Genomic DNA, 22,796 nt, shown 5'->3' on the forward strand with positions numbered 1-22,796 from the left:
TCCAAAACGGTAGAGAAATGACAGAGTTACCATTTGGGGGTCCGTGGGGGTCCCCAGGGGTCCCCGAACCTCGAGACCCCCATAGAAACCTCCAGGGGGGCCACACGATTCCAAAGAGACCACCCCCGTCCAAAACGGTAGAGAAATGACAGAGTTACCATTTGGGCAGCAAGGGCAGAATCCATCCACCCTAACTCTGCGACCGACGGTCGCGACGCAAAAACGGACCGACCGACCGACGGACCCCCCGACGGACCGACGGACCCCCCGACGGACCGACGGACCCCCCGACGGACCGACGGACCCCCCGACGGACCGACGGACCCCCCGACGGACCGGCGGACCCCCCGACGGACAGGTCCGTCCCGACGGACAGGTCCGTCGCGACGGCCGTCGGTCGCAAGAAAATGGATTCTGCCCTTGCTGCTTCCTTTGCCTCAGAGGCTGGCTCAGGATTTAACTGTGGCCTTGGACAGGATCTGGGGAATGCTGATGAGGGGTGGGCACTCAAGACCGCCACCAAAACACTCGCCCTGCCAGCCCCAGCGCCTTAAGTGATCTATTTGTGATTCAGCAGCAGGCTGCCAGGCTGGCGTGGAGTCAAGCTCCCCAGGGGGAAGTGTGTGTTAATGCAGGCCCCCCCAGGCCCAGGCACTAGGGTAATTGGGTTCGCATGGTCGGTGTCAGGACACCCCTGCTGCTCCTAACACAAAGGCCATCTCCCAGCCAAGCTGTTTGGGACAGAGGAACGAACCCCTCCTGATCACTGCTCTGATTCATTGGAAAGCCTTATTGAATTACTGGAATGTTGTGCGTGCGTGCGTGTTTGTGGGGGCCTGCAGATTGCACAATTAGCCGAATAGGGCACTGTGCTGGTGCTTTCATCTGCCTAACTCCCTTTCTCTCTCTCTCTCTGTCACTCTCTCTTCTCCTCCTCCCCCCAACTTCCCCCGTGCCCCCCCCCCCCCCCCCCCCCCTCTTTCTCGCTCCAAGCGCTAATGTGGAAACGTACGACTACTGAGAATTATCTTTCTAATATCCCCAAATGACATAATTACCGCCATGTCCATTCAGATTCCTCCCTCGGTCTGACTGTGTCTGCATTCAGGGGTCACAAAGCCCTGTTGCTTTGTTTTGCGTGGCATCCCCAACATGCCCTGCAACGCCTCGGCTGGTTCACGGTCAGCTCCCGTGGCCCCGCCTCCTAGACCTGCCTGCGCCCGAAGTGGCCATCATTTTCTACTGATCCCTCCATTAGTGAAACATTTTCAAAAGATGATGTGCTTTGCAGACCTCACCGTTTGGCTCAGAGTAATTACAATAGAGGTGCCCTCTCTCTCTCTCGCCTTTTGTTTAGTACGGTTCAGTGGGTTTAAAGAGCCCAGCGTTTTGCATCTTCTTGTTGACAACTTTCTCTCTCTCTCCCCAGCCTTATGTGCTGCATTGAGCTGCCCCACAGCCACAGTTGCACCCGTATTGATTGGCAGAATAATTATGGACTTGATTCGTTCAACCACGGGTGAAGTGGGATTGAGGGAGGATAGGGGGAAACGTGGAGAGCATGTTCTCCGTTTGTCTTCTTTTAAGTCTGCCTGAAAACCGACACTAACTCAACCAACCCTGGATGATACAGCGAACGCCAGGCCTATACCTACGGTTAGTATTGTAAAATATACACATGCTCTGTTCGCGGCAAGGATGCCCCCAGTTGGCACCCATGCTTTGCTGTAGGCTGCAATTAATAAGATGAACAATATTGTGCTCGGCAGCAGCATGAGCAGGGAAGCCATAATTGACACATACTAAAAACGCAAATATGGACTGGGTTATTAATGAGCTCTTCCTGAAGGTGATTTCAGAAGCATCGTTAAGGCTTCAAGAAGGAAGACGGACGTTAAAAGCTGCTGTCTTGGATTTAAAAAAAATGATCCCACGATTTTTGTAACCCATTTTCTTCACCCAGTGTCAATTGTCTAATTCAGCGGTTCCCAAACCTTTTTGGCCGTGCACCCCCTGTTACCTCCCAACCTAGCTGACGCACCCCCGCACACGGAAATATAAATTGCATAAGCTATATAGAAACATATATTTCCCATTTATCCACATGCACATATATGAACCTGAATATGGCTTATATACAGTATGCAGCATAGGCTATATTCTGCATATACTTGCCATATATTGGTTTAATATGTTAATACATTTAAAATAAAACCATAGCACCACCATTAGCCTTTTCATGCACCCCCAAGAAGGCGCTCGCGCACCACAAGGGGTGCACGCACCTCAGTTTGGGAACCACTGGTCTAATGTAATCCTGGTCGCTACACTCCCTCTGGCAAACTGGGGAGAGCAACGCACTGACCTTCAATGCATGAGGAGTACAAGCCGCTTCTCATCACCTGACAGGTTGGATTTAGCACATGGAAGGAACACGTTGTTCCAACCAGTTCCTTTCCCCTCCATCAGGTGCCCCGGCTGGCCAGGGGGGGCAGTATAGAGACCAGGATTACGGCATGTTTTTTTTTTTCCTGGCTCGGTATACTGACAGGCAATGGGGGAGAGAGATGGGAGAGTGACATGTAGTAAAGGCCGTCTGGATCGGGAGTCGAACCCGCGGCACACTGCCAGACTCGGACTACCGGCCAAGGTGCCTGGACCGCTGAGCCACGGCCCAGGCCAGGATTACTGCGTGTTTTTGAGGGCCTCCTATGTCCAGCTGAGGGTTTGTGTAAACACAAACATTGAAGACAACAGTGTGTAAACACAAACATTGACAAAAGTGAGGACGCAAATTGTGATTGGCCAGAGTGAGATGATGTATGATGTATGATCAGGGGTTTTCAACAGGTATTGCATGTTGTTCGCTGCATTTAATAATGTAGCAAAGTGATTTTTTTAAAATTTTCCACTACTTTTGGCTGACGTGGTGGAAGTGCATCAATGTTGTCAGTTACTGGGAAGTCTGAGATTAAGAAATTCCACAGAAAAGAGAGTTAGAATCTCAAGAAGGGTAAGTGCAGTCTAACAGCTTACCTGATTGAGTCATCATTATTAGGAAATGTGCCCATATAATCATCACGTGTCTGCTCTATCAGTACTGTGTATCAGTTAACCTGAGTTTAATGGAAGGATGGATAAAGTAAGAGAATGGAATGGTATAGATCAGTGCAGAGCCGAAGAGTTTGATCAATCCTCAAGGGGGCCCGGCCCGTCCCCCTCCCCCGCAGCCCCGCCTCCCCGCACCCCCCCCCCCCCCCCGCCGCAGCGCGGAAAAAAATAAGTTGTTTTCGCTGGTACTTTTAAAGCAGCTTCTATAGGCCAATGTCCAAGCCAAGGTGAGGACTTTCAGGACTATATTATTATTATTATGAGAGAGAGAGGGAGAGAGAGAGAGGGAGATATAGAGAGATACGGAGGGAGAGAGAGAGAGAGAGATCATAGGCGGCGGGTGCGTTTTACCTTTGGGTAGGCTACAGAATTGCGTTGGGGGGGGACTGTCGCGGCCGAGCGTAGCGAGGCCGCCGCCGCGGATTTATTTATTTCCCAAATGGTCTAAAAATGAGTTATTTAGCATACTTTTACCAATGAATTAGCCTATACACAGACAGCGACTGATCAGCCTATTTTGGACGATATGGGTCTTTTCTCGAGTCAGTGTGTAGTCTCACTAGTCTGTGGTTAGGTCTCTTTGGTGAATTCTTGATCAGTGTTATTATGTCACGCCTCAAGAACAACTACAAAAGAAACCCGATTAGCACTTTTTAACACCTCTTGGACGGCCGGTGTCTCTCAAGACAGACTGTTGCCTGAGGAACAACAGGGGAGGCGCTGTTTTCCCGAATATTTGACGATGGGATTCTCAGATTGCCGGCGGAGAGGTCCAAAATGTTCGGAATTCCCAGAAAATATGTAATGTAAATGTAAAATGTCCACGAAAATCTTCATGGGGGCCGAAAGGGGCCCTAGGATTCTTCATGGGGGCCATGGCCCCGTGGCCCCCACAGACTCTACGTCGCTGGATCAGTGGTTCTCAAAAGATATATATCTTTTGGCTCTGGACCACTCGTATATTTCGGTTAAATTATGCCTTGGCCTGATATAATTCGTTGCACGTAGTATTGTACAATGAATGAAATCAAGCCCTTAACAGTCATGAATTAATTTCAATCTTTTTATTAGCTATCAATTCAAATATTTTCTTACATTTGATGGACTTTTGAAATACTGTATTATTTAAACATTTTAATACATCTAACAAAGACATTTTATTTATATTACATTTTCTCATGGACCACCTGCAGGCCTATTATGCCATGGACCACTAGTAGTCCGTCCGTGGACCATCGGTGCATAGCATTAGCAAGTGTTACGAAAGCACGAATCTTGGCCCATATCCCATCCCAACACAGCCGTGGTCCCTAGCTTGATTCTTAGGCAGGGTGGTGGTCCCTGGTCCACAATCAGTTGAAAACCCCTGTGTATGATGATAAGAGCACCCCTCATTCACACGGTTGTGATTTATTTTGTGATCAGACTTAGGGCCGATTCATACTCCTATTTTAGAGCCGAATAAAAGTCGGTTCGGCTCTGTAGAGCCTACAATGTGACGTCATTTGAGGTTTCGGGGCTGCGGGTACGGTCCTAAAGTCGGCTCTTCGGTGCTACTGAAAATCTCTGACGAGCCGAAATCATTTCGGCACTACAGCGCCGAAACAGTGGTAAAATAGGAGTATGAATCGGCCCTTACCCTATGAGACACGGGGAGGACATGTAAACTTCACACAGAAAGGCCCTTTTGCCAACCCCACCAGGGTATGGGCACTGATGACGCGGTGGAGAGAACACGGCCCCAGTGCCCACAGCGTCCCCAGCGGGAATCGAACCCAGCTAGCTGTGAGGCGACACCTAACCACCGAACATCCAGACTATGTATGAGCCTTAAGACAGCCCTCTCCCTATCCACAAGGAGGAGCAGTGCACCAAAGCATTATGGGAATTGTAGTCCAGGAAGTAAGTGAGCTAGAGCACAGCACGGGTCCACCCAGACCCGAATACCCGAGATCCGACCCGAGAACCGAGCCGGGTCGGGTGCAAAATATTGACGTGCCGTCGGGGAACGGGCGGTTCCATTTCAAAGCTGCGGATCTCGTTTCGGGTATCTGAAATGCAGAATACCCGAAATACCCGTGCAGGACCCGAGCTTTATTATATATTGTAACGATCCCAGGAACCGGAGGCAGAGACGTAGTTCCAATGATAAAGATCTCTCTTTATTATAGTTCAACAATCATCCATATAACCACAGCATTTGTGTGTGTACATGCTAGCCAGGTTTGCGCTCTCAACCTAACTACCAACACAGCCTCTCACAGGCTCACATGCCGCGTCACTCACTCCTCCGTCCCGGGAGTCCCACCCCCAAGACAGTCCCATTGGCTAAAGCCATAGCTGGCCGCTACACTATATATATATATATATATATATATATATAACCTTTCAACTTTAAAAATAGTTTTTGAAAATAGACATGATATTATGGTTATGCGTTACGGTTGTAATGATTATGTTCTAAAATACACGCCTCGAGGATTTGGAAATGGAACGTATCCACTGGTGGTGGGTGTGTCACAGTGTGTGCGCGGCCGGTCACATACACAGTCAGTTGTGTGAAGTCAGCCTTCCGATGTGAAAGTGATCCACCGCAGTCTGGAATAAAGCCTAATTATTACAGCACGTCGTCCTTTCTGATTGTACACATTGTGCAACGCAAGACACAAACTGTAGGCCTACTTAACCATGCGACGCATTGCGAGCTTGTAGATTGGCGCTTTTCAGCGCTCATTTGTTGAGGACGGGGTGATGCATGCAGCATTGCTGACGTTCAGTCTCATAATCACAGTGAAAATGAGCATAATATAGGATTGGACACACCACGGGTGTAACGGGTCGTCGGGTCTTTCGGAACGGGTAGGTTTTTTTCGGATCCGAACCTATTTTTATCGGCTCCTGATCGGACCGGGTCAAATTATTTCGGGTCCGGTTCTGGACCGGGTGCGGCCAATTAGAATGTTCTCGGATCCGGATCGGTTCGGTTCTGATATCACCGGGTCCGTTCCGGGCCGGGTCCAATTTTATGGACCCGTGCTGTGCTCTAAAGTGAGCCCTGTGTCCATGACATCAGAGACACTGGCTCACTATTCTAAAATATCGAAAACCACATATTACACACATAAAGACCCCCCAGGAAAATGTTCTAAATCTTCTAAACGTCATTAACATATATCTTTTTCCAAAAAGGGTGAAGTGTCATTTTAAGGTGTGGATGAAGGCCAAGCTGTCTGGAACAGTGTTTGCATGTACAGTATGTATGCCCCCTCGCAGCTACGTGTATGATGTCATGCATCAGAAGCCCCTCCAGACATGAACGAACACAGCATATACAGTCTAGACTCTGCACAACGAGAAATGCCTGAAATGAAACCATGTAAAAAATGTAACACTTTCGGGGCCTTAGATTAATCTATCCATCCTATCTAGGCTGCCAGGATTGATCTATTACCTTTGGAGCATACGCCAAGCATGAGCATTTGCAGCTTTGATCCACAAAAATCCGGAGAATTGTCGTTTGTTGTTGAAGAGAAAAAACATTACGATGCAAAACAGCCTGCACAGCATGTTGTAGTCCAAACAAACCCCCGTTCACTTGCATTGAACTCATTTTCCCAGAAGCCCTAGCAGCCCAGAGCATGGCTTGATTTACGGTTTCGTCATCATAACGCGACGGCCTCGTCACCAGGTCCGAGACTAATCCGCTCTTTCTTTTTAATTATTAAAAAGAGGCAAATCAAACACATTAAACAAATAGCGGGTTTAGCGTATTACGCAGCACCGATACATGGATTAAATAGCGGGGAACACAGGTTACGCAATTGACAAGCATATTTATGCTTTAATAAAGAGAACTAATTACATTTATCCAAAGGCGAGATGTAGACCATCAACAAGCAGCCAGTTTGTCAATGCTGGGATGATGCCATCCTGATTTTACCTGTATAGAGTGGCTTGACAATGGGATACTGCAGTGTGATTTGCGCGGCCTTGTTCACATTGCACAATGCACACACAGTAATTTACTATTGATAGCTAAAGATTGGAAAGGGAGGCCATGGCATTATTAGACTTGTCTTGTTATTTTTTAATGAACCGGGGGCTTAGGGTCGGTCGCTGCGTGATTGCAGACAGTGTTCACGTGCAATCACAATACCAAGCCGCGTTGCTATTTTAGCTTCTGACTTTTCAAAAATAACTCCCATAAGCCCTTCGCCTCCAGGGCTGGAAAAAGTGAGGAATCTCCCTTTGAATGAAGGGCAGGTGAGTGGAGTTCCCGCCCCTCCCTGTTTTTTTTCCCTCGCAATCACTAAGAAAACAAGGGCTTCTCCCGTGCTGGAAATAAAGTTGTTGATATGGAAGGTATGGCCCGGGTTTCGGTCGGGAGTGTACAGTAGATGCCAAAGTCTTGTTACCAGGTTACATCACTGTTGTTGTTGTTGTGAGTGCGTGTGCCAGATCTTCAGGCGCAGCAGAGGGAGCTTGCTTAGCGATTCCCCTCTCTTTTGCCAAGTAACCATCCCACTACAGGAAGATCCCTGTCATAGCAAGCTTTTCTTTTGCTGCTTCTCTCTCTCTCTCTCTCTCTCTCTCTCTCTCTCCACACACACATGTGCACGTACACGCACACGTGTACTGTACACACTCTCTCATTCACTCACTCCAGACAACATTTAACCATCAGTGGTGTAAATATTTATTGTTAGCTGTTGTAATCCTTGTGACAGTGTTTTGAGCGTGGCATTCATCATGTCCAGAGCACTAGCATCACAGGTCTAATGGTCTTGTCTGTGTAGTTGTGCTGACAAAATGCTGCTGCCGGAGTGTTAACCATGACAGATGCATGACTGCAGTAAAAGGGTGGATTAATTGCGGAAATTGCAGATAAGTGCACAGGAGAGCTCTGGTCTGGTACCTATCAACAGTCTTGTGTCTCTGCAAGTAGGAGCTATAGAATGGAGAGCTGAAAAGCTGCAGCTCTTTCTCTGAGTGCGATGCCAGTAAATGCACAGGTTATTGGGGGACAGCGTCAAGTTCCTACACGTGTATAGGTGCCGTGGCATAAAAGGAGTTCTGCTAGGGATTATTATTACTTGCGCAAGCAGAGTGCGCAAGTACTGTGGTCGTGCTCGTACAAATGTGCGTATGCTCTGAGGTATATATACTGATGTTGATGATGGTGACGTAATTAAGATATGTTTCAATGTCGGGTGAATTAAAGGTAATGTCTGTAAAATGTGTATACATGTATGTAATCTGAAACCTATATTTATTATGTGTATACATACTGTACGTTACCTGTTACCCAACCAATATTGAAACATATCGTAATTACGTCACCATTGACAGCCAGTTATAACCTGACTTTAGTATTTAATTTCAATGTTTTACAGAGAGGCTGAGATTTGAAAGACCGTAGCGGTCGACAGTACAGTACTTGCGCGCTCTGCTTGCGCACTAGTAGGCCATTTATGGCCTACTTGTGTGCTTGCGTGCAATTAAGCACTCGACAGAGTGCATTTCTAGTTATAACTATGATTGGCTTTTTCCTAAAATGTTTTTTTTAACTTAATTTTTATTGAAGAAGAAACTGAGACAACAAAACAAAAAACAAAAAACGGAAAGAAAAAAAAGACAAGGCTGCATTTTTCAAATTACAAAATACATTAATTGAAATCCTATTGCATTATCACTAGGCTGAGAGAAGAGATCCCACTTTTCCCACTTTTTATAGAACTTATCCTCTTGTAGTCTAAGTATGAATGTTAGTTTTTCCATAACATACAGTTCCTCAGTAATGTCAATCCATTGTTCTTTCGTTGGTGGGTCCTGTTGGAACCAGCGTCGTGTGATTGCTTTCTTACTTGTTGCTAAGAGGATCTTGATTAAATATTTATCATGTATTAGAAACTCTTCAGGGATATTTCCCAGCAATAGAAATGAACAAGTCAGAGGTATCTTAAAACACAGAATGGTCTCCAAGGTGGAGTGGATATCCTGGCGTATTTCTGAATTTTAGGACAAGACCAGAATATATGAGCGTGGCCCGCCCAAATGTTTTTTTATTTTGACGGGCTAATGCCTGTAGAAGCTTGATAAGTTATAGATTGGCATTATATAGCATTACAGTTAAATTCCATTCAGGCAAAGAAAAAGCTTCAGTACTTTAATGTTAAGATAGTAAATAACCATATTGTGGCATAATTACAATTACGAGATTCACAATATTTGATGTTATGGTTTGGAGAAGTATATAGGCGCCAGTTTTGCAATAGTGGAAATGGGTGTTGAGAATTACAGTTCCTCATTTCTATCTCACTACTTCTCTAAGCTGATGAAGTTGACGCACTCTGCTGTAGTATAGCCTGATTTATACTTGGTTGATTGTACACCTGTGTCGTCATGCACCAGAACCTCATGTAACAGAACTACAAGCTCACAACGTATCGTAAGTTGCAACGCGTTGTGAGCTTGTTGACGTTGATATACTATTATTAACCCATTTTGGACGGGAACCCCTTTTGGTGTTTTAAGCATTCCGTTATACTTTAGCTATTGAAAAATAGCAGATCTACAAGCTCATAGCACGGCACCGAGTGCCACGCTACGAGCTTGTAGATCTGCAAATTTTCTTTATTGTGAAATTGTGGTGCAAATCTTTGAATATACATTCTTTCACAGTGAACGTTTTTTACTCAAATCTTTGATTCTGGGGGGGTCCCTGGAAAAACATATTTTCAGATGGGGGTCGGTGGCCAATTACATATAGTTTTTGGGGTCCTCGACATTGACAAAACCATTGACAAAAGAAACAGGTTTTTCTGAAAACTGTCAGGATTCAGAAGACATTTGTGTAATCGTCCATAATGTATAAATGTATTAGGCATGTGATCATGTACCTTGTGTTCCCTGGTGCCTCCGTTGAGGATACTCGGACAAAGCAAGGCCCATCATCTGTTCTCAATCCCCTCCCCTTAACTACTACTACTCTTGGCCGGCCCCCAGCCTCAGGGGTGAACATAGGACTCAGACACTGTCTTCCCTGACGTGACCCTGCTTTTCCTCCTCCCCGGAAATCACACACAATTGGCGACGCCCCCTTCCGTGCCGTTACATGCCAGGAGGACAGCTCCTGGAATTGTCCTCCTGGAAAGCTCCTGGCTTTCCTTTTGTGGTGGGATTCGGGAAATATTACTCGGCGCTGGCATTGCCGGGGGGGGGGGGGGGGGGGGTCGCCTCTCGTTGCTCATGCCTTGGCGTCAACGCTTCCCTGACAGGGTAGCAGGCCATAGGCCAGGGCCTGTCTCTGTTCCTGACTGCCCCAGAGCCTATAGCTATGGATAATGAAGAGGGGGGCTGCACAGTCTGCAGACAGTGCAGAGGGGCTCTGTGCTGCGCTTCATCATCATGTCTGCCACGGCCCCAAGGTTCTGTAATTAAGACATGGCCTTGGCCCTGCAGATTATGAAGCATCTGGATCATCAGCATGGAGGTCAAATGGCACCCCGTCTCTCTGTGTAACAGGCTTGTCATCAACTCTGTGACTGTGGGCTGCTCACCTCTGGCGGCCACCCGGCGGGATACCTCCCTGATCCTCCCGGTCCTGCGTAGTGCGTATAGCGGCTCGCTATCGTTAGTAGGAAGGCTTAGACACCTGGCCGCAGGATTTTAAATTCTCCTCAACATGGTTGATTTGTTGAACCCCTTTATGTTGGTTTCATGGTGTGGTGAAGTAAAACATTTCGTACATATATTTTGTACATTTGCTTTTATATATAGAATCGGACCATGGTCAGTATATGTTATATTTTGAAGCATACCTTTAAAAATAGGAAGTACGTACCGTACAAAATGTTGTGTACGTGTATCAGCTTATAGTGTCGTGTCTGCAAACAGGATAGAGCTTGTCACAGTGGTTTACAGTAGCAGCTATTCAGGTGTCACTATGCAAATAAGAATCCTGAACCACACACACACACACACACACACACACACACACAGAGATTATTATACAACATAGCCTAATAATTCTGTCACATATAATGGTTTTAATTGGATCAAAATGATTGTATTTTCATTGGGCTTCCTCCATAGCACAGTCTAGACGACTTGCCCTTTCGCTACCTTTTTACAGAGGAAAAGGCCTGTTACTCATTAACGGTGGGTGACTCACCTTTTGTGTCAGTTACAGGGTGGAGGTGTTCTGCACTCAATTTGTTTATCTTTTCACTGATGAGGAACTATCCTTCATCAGCAACTCTGCACGTCTGTCGCTAGTTAATCAGTCAGGCGGTCGGTCACCTGGGCCACTGTCGCTCAAGACTATAAAAGATGAGAAAGTTGCTCTGAGTAGTATCGGTACTCCTGCATATCGGTAATGTGTACCAGTACCCCCCCCCCCCCCCCACACACACACACACACACACACACAAACTGCTACTTAATTAATTAATTGACCCAAAAGTAATTAGAAAACGAGGCATTTCCTTGCTTACGGTCGCCTCGGAAATACATTTGAGAGCAAGGACTTGAAAACCGGAAATGCGTGAATATGGAGCAGCAGGGCGTTCCAGAGACTGGGTCCGATGCGTATCTGGCACAATCAGGAGCGACTGGTTAGCCGATTTCAGGATCTCAGTGCTCTGGTTGGGAAAATGACATTGTGTGTTTGTATACATGGCTGTCATGAGTCATTGATTAGAAGGCGGTCTGTTATAGAGCTGATCGTCGTCATTATTCAGAAACAACATACCATTGGATTCAGCGATTGACCAATCAGAAATCAAGCATTCAACCAAGCCGTGTGATAAGGCCTTTTAATCATCTTAACTGCCAACAACAGATATCCAAAACTTGCTCAATATGTGTGCATGCCTGCACGGAAGATTGGAAGTAAAACAGTAAATTAATTTTGGAACGTTATTCGCCTGCCGTTTCTCAAGTGTACAGGTGGTACTAACTGTAGCATCTCCGATCACTGAAGTAAATCAAAAGAAATTCCTTTGACGGATGTAATCTTTGTTGAGCCAAAACATGCGGGGAGGTTTATGGATTCATGTGGGGTTAGATTGAACAGGGTACATGATAGGCTACTGCTCAGTGTCATTAATTTTTATCTCACAGAACAGATTTGTCCGTCCCCCGTCCCCCCTCCACACACACACACACACACACACACACACACACACACACACACACACACACACACACACACACACACACACACACACACACATCACACTTCTGTAGAAACATCACACATGCTATGATTATTGGCTGCTGCTGCCTAGAGCTCAATGACTGCTGACACTGATCCGAGATATTGAATTGGCCACCAGGCACTTTTCTAACTCCCACTGTGAGAGATCAATTGAAATGGACCACTTCAATCTTCTCCCGAGCGCTTGCTACCAATGCAGTTTGACCAATGTGAGGAAGTTCTCTCTCAGGGAGACGAATGAGCGTGGTGCCTCAATCCCTCGAGCCTGAGCTGTACCGAGTTGCACGCCGGTGTCGCACACAAAAAAACATGTGAAGCGGTGTGAGCTTGTAGATCTAGTCAATGTGCTATTTTGTTAGTATAAGAAAGTGTTGCTCGGGCATCAGAGGTCTCTGAAAATATACACGAGCTTTGCACATTATGAGCAGTGAGCACACACATTAGACTGTATATAAATAATAATAATACAGATATTAATATCACTGTTTTGGTGAAAGTTTTTAAATGCTACTCTTTGAGCAAGAAAGCAATTTTTATAGGCCATCTCAATTCTGTGTTTTCTAGTGGGGGAAATGAAATTTAGGGCACGCATCTTATTTAACAAACAATATTTAATATTTTCACCCAGACCAGGTTTAAATATTTAGTATAGCCTATTTAAAACGTATTCATCCGAAGTCTGCACATAAATGTGTACTCACTCTAGAAAACTAAATTAACAATCTCAAAATGACTTTGCTTTTTCTTTTTGCCCCGTAGCCAGATAGTAGTGTCATTCCTGCACAAGAGGGCTTGTTTTGCACGCTGCCCTATATTCACCTATGCTTGTAACTTTAGGCCTGTCTCCTCTGACACTCTATTTTAAGACAGAGAGAGAGAGAGAGAGAGTTGGTGGGGGTGGCTGTTTGCAGACTGCACAGCACAGCAGACATGCAAGGCCGAGGACAGGATGATGGTTGGCAAGATCAGGGGTTGTTGTCATGTCAAGGAACCCCAAGTTAATTATATTTGGCCGCGGACCACCATCTGAAAATATTTTGTGTTAGAGACTCCCGTACAAGATCCCCCCCCCCCCCCCAAGGGCCTCTGAACCGAACCCCACTTTGAGAACCACTGGTCAAGACGACACTGCTCTGCTTGTTTACGGCAGAGTCTCCACTAAGGGGGGGGGGGTTACTACCCGCAAGAGAGTCGGAATTCCTCCTGAGCCATTCCCCCATTTGGCTGGCACTTGTGAAAACAATTCCCTTGCATTTACTCTCTCGCTCCGTCTCTCTCTCTTTCTCTGTGTGTGTGTGTGTGTGTGTGTGTGTGTGTGTGCAGATGGAGTTCCAACTATGAGTCAGCTCTGTGCGCAGCAAGTGGTAGGGAAAGTGGTGGGCTTGTGTTTTACTGCAGCGAGATCAGGACTGTACCTTTTTCCTGTTTTCTGTTTTGTTTTTATAGAGAGAGTCCACTTTTGTAGTTCGTATGCTTTCCTTGTGGGGTTGATCTCTTTAACCCCATGAAGCCTAACATCCCTGTTCTGGGCCTCATATGATAGGTCAGCATTTGACGGAAATAGCAGATGTACAAGTTTGTAGAAGATTGGCTATTTTTTTCCACAAAGAGATTTGGTGTTGGGGGGAAAAGGGCCAGACCCTTGGTGAACCCCATTCAGTGGTTAAATAAAATCACACGTCGGCAAATTGATTGTTTAGAATGGGTGCTTGTTTGCTGCTGTAAATATCTTTGTAAAACTGACAGTCCTTTCTGTTGTCTCCCCAGGGCTGACCTGCAGACGGCGTGCTGCTAAGCTGATGTCCTGAGCTGAGGGAACGCCCCCCCTCCCCCCCCCCCCCGCCTTCGTCTTCAAACTGTCACTTGCCTCAGCTTATTATTACCCCCCGCCCTCCCCCACCCCTGCCCCGCGCACGCATCGCCAGCCCGCCGGCGACAGCCACCTCCACCTTTTCCCCCCCTACCCTGACCCGCCTCCCCTGTCCCGCCCACCTCCAGCCTATAGCCCCCCTCCCCCGTCATTGCCATGACGTCGGAGCTGGAGAGCAGTTTGACCTCGATGGATTGGCTGCCGCAGCTCACCATGCAGGCGGCCATCCGCAAGGCGGACGCGCAGGGAGGCGCCCACGGGCCGGGCATGGGCAAGAAGAGCGCCCTGCTGGACCCCAACACCACGCTGGACCAGGAGGAGGTGCAGCAGCACAAGGACGGCAAGCCGCCGTACAGCTACGCCAGCCTCATCACGTTCGCCATCAACAGCTCACCAAAGAAGAAGATGACCCTGAGCGAGATCTACCAGTGGATCTGTGATAACTTCCCCTACTACAGAGAGGCGGGCAGCGGCTGGAAGGTGAGCATGACACAGACGCTAGACGCTGGTGTGTGTGGGTTAGGGCTTGGGCGATTAACCGGAAATATAGCCAAAGCCTATATTTAGTACCAACGACTTAGTCTTGCTCATGTCGTTTAATGGAATAATCGAGAAGCGGGTTCTTTTTTCTTTTCTGTTTTTGTTCCTTAGATATCCACGAATTGACACGAAACAATTCAAATAGGTTTTTTTTTTAATTATAATTTGCTAAATCATTTAGTCATTCAGTCTAGCCGCTCTGTTAATTTAACCTTTTTCTTGGATAATTGTTCATTAATCGTAATCGAGCAAAGGTTTCCAGGTTTAAAGTCGTGTGTGTGTGTGTGTGTGTGTGTGTGTGTGTGTGTGTGTGTGGTCCATTAGTTCGTTTAACAGACTGATGCACCCCTTGAACTGGGTCTCGATGACGGCTTGTGACATACTGTACAGTATAGAGTTTGTAAACATGACATGGTGATGCTGGCGAGATTGTACACAATAACATCCTTAGTGTTGTGGGCTTGATCGCATGGGAGAGCCCATTTATGTTATTGTCACTATTCTTTATTGTAACTTTATATTTTTCTGCTCAAAACATTGGCACATTGTACAGACTTCTCCTTCGAGAATGGCCAGGAATTTTATTTTTTATACTTTTTGAAATATTGCATTTTAGGCTAATGTCCAGGTCTTAGCGTAGGATTTCACAGACATCTTACAGACCTGTTGGATGTGATTTAGATATATTGACATTCTTATTCCGGGGGACAGCGGTTGCATGTCAATGCTTCCTACTGTTGCTATAATGAAAATTCCTCCCATAGCCTTAGCTCAAGTCTTCAGTTGTTAACGCTCATAGAGGTTTGTTTAAATTGATATTGCTCGCCTGAAGTTGTTTTTTTTTTGCCGGCAACGCGTTTAAAATGAAGCCATTGGTAATCACCATTGTCACTTCCCTAAAGCCCAGAGTGAAACTATGACTGTGCCAATTCACGCTAAGTGCCGTTGCATCTCAGGATGAAAAATAATTCAGCCCTGAGAGAACCGTGTGAAGTGTGAAACTCTGGATTAACCCATTCTGTACGGAAACCCCTTTTGGTGTTTTAAGCATTATGTTATACTTTAGCTAGCAGATCTACAAGCTCATAGCGCGGCACCGAGTGCCGCACTATGAACTTGTAGGTCTGCTATTTTTGAAAAATCGTGAAAATGTGGGACACATTTGGAATATATATTCTTTCAGAGCGAACGTTTTTAACTCAAATCTGGGGAGGGGGTCCCTGGAACAACATATTTTCAGATGGGGGTCTGCGGCATATTACATATAATGTTTGGGGTCCTTGACATGAAATATTGAGCACCACTGATACAGAAACATACTTCAGAGTTATTGTCTCCACCAGCCGAAGGCATGGGGAGAGTATGTTTTGCACTCCGTCCGTCCGTCCGTGTGTCCGTCCGTCCGTCCGTGACCAGCTAATCTCAGCCACCGTTAACCCGGTCGATGCCAAATTTTGCACACACACTCCCTGGATGCCAACCATGAACCTCTGCCCCAAACTTTCCAGAACGGCCTGTTATAGCGCCACCAGGAGGCCGCTTTGTGCAAAACAGGTTTTTGCACAGCACACCTACAGATTTTGTCCAAACATCACGCAATTTGGTACACAGTCTCTCTAGAGCCATTCAACCAAACCGGTCTTTCATATTTCTCACACTCCATCCTGATTGGTTAAGATTGGCTTCCAAAGTTCACAGGAGTGCTCAGTTTCAAACAAAATGCTGCAAATCATGAACACATCGCGTGATTTCCGTGAAATTGTGCACCCACATTCCCACTAGGCCGAGGACAAAATGCCACATGAACAATTTCAACTCAGCCTCAAGGTGGCGCTATAACTGGCCGAAAAGTGTTTTTACCTCTAACTGCACGGATCTGTGGATAACCTGGTGGAGACCTGTGCCCAGAAGGGCACTTTTTCTAGTTTTTTGTATTTCAACGTCGAGTCTAAATGGGTTAATAATCAGGCAAGTGGCCCCTATCTGTGTGAACACACACTAAATAGCCCATTCATGGGTGGTATTATTCATTGCAGATGCCTGGATAGGAGAAGGCCATTATGCAGCCAGTGCTGTGTCATCATCTCGAGGAGCTCATGAGATACTGAGATGAAGCTCTGCTGATTGCCTTTTAAAGGGCCCAGATGGAAATTGATATTAGAATGAGGTTTCCAATCAGACGGCGTTTATTGGGAATAGCATTTTAGGCCCTGCTTGCCGCTTTATTGCAGTCAGACAAGATGTATGCGGCCCATTTCCTGGGGCGACAAGATCTGGCATGTGCATGGGTTTGTGTGTGTATGAGAGAGAGAGAGGGAGGGGGAGATGAGAAAACATCATTATATCATTATAAAAGGTTTGATTTAGCTTTTGTGCAGGCCTTTTGGAAGGAAATTAATTGTGCCTTTTTTTCATTTTTTTTCCACAAACTTAGTTTTTCTGGTTACCTCTATTATTCCTTATTGAGTTGTGTGCAACACGGCATAACCTATTAGCGGTGTCATTCGGCGTATCCTCGTGTTTGGAGTAAATACACTTTCGGTTTCAACAGTGGCATACTATTAGATGGATAGATGAACCTTTAGTGATTACATAGGTGAAACAGAGTTGTCAAGGCAGTACCACAGCACAGATGCAGAGAAAAAGAGATATGAATAATAATACATTTTTATAAAATAGAAATAAGAGTAATGTAGACGGATTGGGAATAGGGTACCAAAACCTAACCTACAGGGATTAGCATTAGGTTACCAAAAACCAACGGGAGATTTAGCATCCTGTCTTGGACACTAGCCTGGGAATTGAACAGAACTCCAGACAAACCAAGGTTACTAGTCTGCTTACCAGGCACACAATGGACCAGGGTAGCAGTACAATTTTGCTGTGTATGTGTCGCATTGCGACGCATTGTGAGCTTGTAGATCGGCTATTTTCAAATAGCCGAAATGTCTATAGGGCTGAAGTGGTTAATGTATGTTTTGTAATAATACTCAAAATGTACAAAGTAACTAGTAACTAAAGTTGTCAAATAATTGTAGTGGAGTAAAAAGTACTATTTCCCAATTGAAATGTAGTGTAGTAGAAGTAAAAGTACTGAACATTTGACATACTCAAGTAAAGTGCAAATACCTTAAAATCGTACTTAAGTACAGTACTTTATATACTATATTAAAAGTACTTTACTCTACTTCCCACCACTGAGTAAAGCCTATTCTTCGTTGCCTGGATTCCCTAGGGCTCTATACGTCTGTTGTTGCTCTACAGTAAATATTGTACACAGCTGAAGCTCAGCTTGTAGAGTAGCGTTTTTAGTCAATGATTTGCCTGTGGACGGTTCAAGTGGTCTAAATGTAAAGCGTGTGTAGCAACTCCTAACTAATGTAATAACTGCTCTGCAGGAGACTGTATATTAAAACAAGTCTTTTCAACCACTAGCTTAGTTAATGTTTGCAATTATCAATTATCTGTTGTGTTATCGTGGGCACTAGCTGTCAAACCCCCCCCCCCCACCGCATGCACGCACACACACACCAACCAGGATGCTGTAGCCTCGTTCACAGGAAGCTTGGTTTTTGAAGATGTTATAAGCTCCAGGCTGCATCAGATTTTAGTTTTTCTTTCCCCGCATAATTCTCACTAAATGGGGTTTTCCCCTGCAGAGCTTTTAAAAAACAAATCTGACCACTAAAATATCTGAAACGTACAATTTTGCAGCGTTTTATGTGCACATCTTTTGTATTTTGTCACCGCATGAACAGGCAATTTGAACAAGTTCCAACTTCTGGTAGTGCCTTTTCATTGCCTGGGGCTAGTCCAATAAATGTTGTATTTGCTCCTTGAGATTTTTGTTGTGCTCTTAAATTCTTCAAACACACATCGCACAAATTATATTAGCAACTAAGTCTCTCTCTTAAAGCCAGGGAAAACCCTATAATATATGTAGTATATCATGAGTAAATATTTCTCCGAGGAGGTCACTGGGAGCTTGTAAAGCCTATTAAAATGTCTGTTTGGCTTGTTTTGTCAGGCATACAAAATCAATGACATGGAGAGACTGTGTCAGGAACAGTAGCATGTACACCTAATTGAATTTGTGTAATTCTTTGAAAGCCATGCAGGAGTGATATCCCCACCATAAATTGCGACATATTTTGTGTGTGTGTGTGTGTGTGTGTGTGTGTGTGTGTGTGTGTGTGTGTGTGTGTGTGTGTGTGTGTGTGTGTGTACTGTGTGTGTGTGTGTGTGTGTGTGCGCGAGCGGACATGCAAGCCGTTGGAAGCCAGCATGCCTGGGTGGGGTGAATGTAGGTCGGATGTAGTCATCACTCCTCTATTCCCCTGGAGATGTCAGTTGCAGGAATTTAGGACTCCGCGCACGCACATGTCTGTTCTGTATGATAATGCAGGCTGTGGCGGCGAGATCATGAGACCGGGCTAATCCGCATGCTGCAACTCATTTAATCATCTCAATAGAACTCCATTAGCCCACGCTTTTAAGAAATATCAATAAGTGCTGTCAATAAGAACAGATAATTTATCAAGGTCAAAAAAAATGAATGCCGCATTCACGAGTGCGAATATGCACAGGGATGTCGAGTAGGCAATTAGATGGCGCTTTCTTATACACCCTCTCAAGCTCTCTGAAACACTTATGATTGATGTTCGCAGGTTGCCGAAATAAGCAGTCCTGCTGGCTGTCAGTTAAATTGCCTCTATAGCTACAAGAGGGGCTAAAAGATCACTGCTTATTTCTGCTTTTTGTAAAGCAACAAACAAACAAAATCTTCTAGCTTAAAGATCTGCCAAGTTGCCTAGGGATATTTTGTTCCCCAGATACTGTCAGATTTCATATACATTACATATCCAGTACAGTATGTATATACATTTATATTTAGAGAGAGGGGGGGAGAGAGAGAGAGAGAGGTTATGCCTACGTGTTGGGATGAATTACATTCTTTGCAGCACCTTTCCACTGCAGGCCTTTGTGTGTTTATGATTTTGACTGTGTGTATACTGCACCATAGCCCCATGCTCAATCCAAGTCAATCAGCCAGCATCATTACAGGCAAAATGTGTGCTAGCCTCCATGACATTCCCCTTTCTTCCTCCACTATGGTTTGGGAGTTGTTGTCTTCCTCTGTCTGTCAGAAACGCAGCCCAGCAGTGACGAGACTTGTAATGTTGTCAAGGCGTTTGCGTCCGTTCTTTTATAAGCTTTAAACTTTTGACACAGACTGGATCTTGCCAACACTGGCTAATGAATTAAAAGTACAGTAATTAACCCCTCTAGGCCTCTACACCAGTGAAATACTAAATTGACATTTTATGGGTCTGCTTTGATGATCTGATCTGATATCTGCTGCTAACGTGATGCCTACTTGCATGGGAGACTGAGGTACTCTATTAAATTCCTTATGAAGATCGAAACGTTGAATAAGCGGCAACAAGAAAAGTGGAGCTGAGAAGCAATACCACTGGGTGACCTAAAGTGGCACTGTTGAGCAGCATAAAAAAACAACACACACGCACACGCAAGCACACATACACATACATACGGCACCGCTCAGTTTGCATGGGTGCATTTATTTTTTTATTTTTTTACTGTTGATCTATCTTGACTTGTTTGTCCAGAACGTGGACCATAGATTGGACCTCTTTTAGACTGGGGCACTCAGCCTCAAAGCCTTATTTTTGAGTGGTGCTAGCCACTTCTATACGCAGCAATGTATGTATGTCTGTCTCTGTGTCTGTATGTATGTCTAAGCACGGAAATACTGTTTTTTCACCACCAAGTGTCACTGTTGTGCAGCCACACACACACGTACAGTACACCATAGTACTCAGTTCAAACAGATCTTGATTGTTTTTATTGTATGATTCTGTCACGCCATGGCTCTTTAGGAGGCGAAGCCATCTAAAAACGGGGCTGTTGAGTCTGCCTGTCTGTGTGTGTGTCCAGGGCTAATCTTGTAAACCGCTGGACCGAATGTCTTGTGCATGTATGCCAGTAGACCAAGGAAGGACCTTCCCACATTTTCATTCATGTGTATATTTTTTGAAATATTTTACTTTAATTTTTATAATGGCTGTCAAAGGTGGTCGGACTAGGAGTCATACATAATGTCCTAGATGCATGGTTGATGTCATAGACTGGCCATCCACAAGCCATACCTTTTTATTAGGCTGCATCATTTTTTGTGTATATATTTCATACTGCCGTTTTGTTATTTGGCATTTTCCTTTATTTTCCTTTCCGTTGTTATCTAATTTGTAACATCAATTTGTGTGAGTTTCACCCACTCTTCCACCTTTAACCACTCAATTCCTATATTCAGTTGACCAAGGTCTCTCTCCACCCAGGGGTCTATACTTGGTCCCTTCCCTCATCCCTGTAAACCAGTGGTCCGGGGACCACCAGTGGTCCTTGAGGGCATTCCAGGTGGTCCCCAGCTAAATGATGGAGGGTTGGTAACCAAATGGACGCTTATAGATCTTCAACTCTTGAGAGCGTAAAATGAAAACAAATCCATTTGGTTTCATTTTACGCTCTCGAGAGTTAAATTGTAATCTGCATTACGTAAGTCTACACAATTAGAACATGTATAGAAGAATTGTTATTTTGATCGTTTGCCTGTTATCTCTCCTAATGGTACCACATTAAATTGTAAATTGATAACAAAATATTCTAAATTGATAACATTGGGTCTCATCAAATGGTGGTCTGTGAAAAAAAAAAAAAACACTGCTCTAAACCGTCGTCTACTTTTGCCAAATGTTTGCCTCCCATGTTGAATTATTTGTGCCAAAGCTCCCCGCCGAGTCGCCGACCCCTCCTCCCTGCTAACTCAGACCTACACCCTCTCTCAAATGCATTAGTATCGAGTCTCGTGCGACACACATAAACATCCTTGTAAATGTATCGGATATCAGAGGATTACTGGTCACTCGGTCCATGTAAAATCTCTTGTTATCTACAGAGATGTTAAATCTCTGTTTACAAAACAGGTTTATAATCTTGCTGCGAAATGGGATCTAATCTGATCAGGTCTACAGAAAACGTGTGGCAGATGTGAGCACCGACAGATGATGACGACAAAGCTCTGGTTTACTAGCCAACTCGGCTCTTTCAAAGCTTAGGGCTAACATGATGTGTGATCTTCTCCAATTCACCATGGTGGTCCCTAAGGGCCTGGGAGGGTTCACATTTTTTATCACAAACCCCCAAATTGACATACATTTTGGCGGACCATTCAATATCATTTTTGCTGAGGGAGCATTTTTTTTAAAGTGGTTGTAGTTTAAATAATCATTTTGCAAGGGAAGCTCTACATGGACATCTTGGGGTCCCCAAACGCCAGTTTGAAAACCACTGGTTGGTTGATAATAAATTATGATAATAATATCTCAGATTTATATAGGTACTCAAAGTCGCTTTTAAATGGAGATAGAGAAACCAAAAACAATATCAACTTTGTTATTAATGGGACCCTTACTTACAGTAGGAACTAGCACTGCTGCTGTTCTATCTATGTCCAACTAGTATTCACTAGGTGATCGCTAGGAGGGTGAATGCAATGAATGCTAGTAGGATTGAAAAGCATGCAGTACCAAGGGGGACTCCAGAGGAACGCATTAGGAACCCACTGCCCTGGGCGACAGTATACGACACGTAACGTGGGCGCCCACACACGTTGACCCCCATGGTCTTCTCAAGCCCTCCTTCCTGGGCTGTATAGTCTCACTTCAGGCAACGAGTGTACATTCCCCCTCTGCGTTGCTCCACCGGTGAAGAATGCCAAAGAAAATGCGGAGCAATTCTCAACCAGTTTAAAAATGCTTGAAATGTTTTGCTCTTGAAGTCTGACAGTGGAGGAGATTGTTGCTACTGGCACAAATCACCCCCCTTTTCTGCACCTGTGCGCAGAGAAAAGAAAATGAGCGGGAGAAGAATGTATAGGCTGCTGTTGATTGCCTAACAAACGGTGGAGTCTCCTCCTGCATTCTCCCTCAGGCCCGCGGCTCTTACATGATCTAGTTAATGGGGGAAACATAGCTT

The 22,796-nt window shown here is 45.2% G+C and overlaps 1 protein-coding gene across 2 annotated transcripts in view; it reads left to right on the forward strand.

Moving 5' to 3' along the window:
• foxj3 (forkhead box J3) overlaps nucleotides 1–22,796 on the forward strand; it is a 108,535-nt gene that overhangs the window by 29,204 nt on the left and 56,535 nt on the right. For both annotated transcript variants that reach the window (XM_083771969.1, XM_083771968.1), the window contains exon 2: nucleotides 14,099–14,681. In XM_083771969.1, the coding sequence (XP_083628095.1) occupies nucleotides 14,358–14,681 (324 nt within the window). In that variant the 5' untranslated portion in view covers nucleotides 14,099–14,357. The remainder of the gene's footprint in view (nucleotides 1–14,098; nucleotides 14,682–22,796) is intronic.

Source organism: Protomyctophum parallelum, assembly GCF_964188405.1.
Source record: "Protomyctophum parallelum genome assembly, chromosome: 8".
Classification (NCBI taxonomy): Eukaryota; Metazoa; Chordata; class Actinopteri; order Myctophiformes; family Myctophidae; genus Protomyctophum; species Protomyctophum parallelum.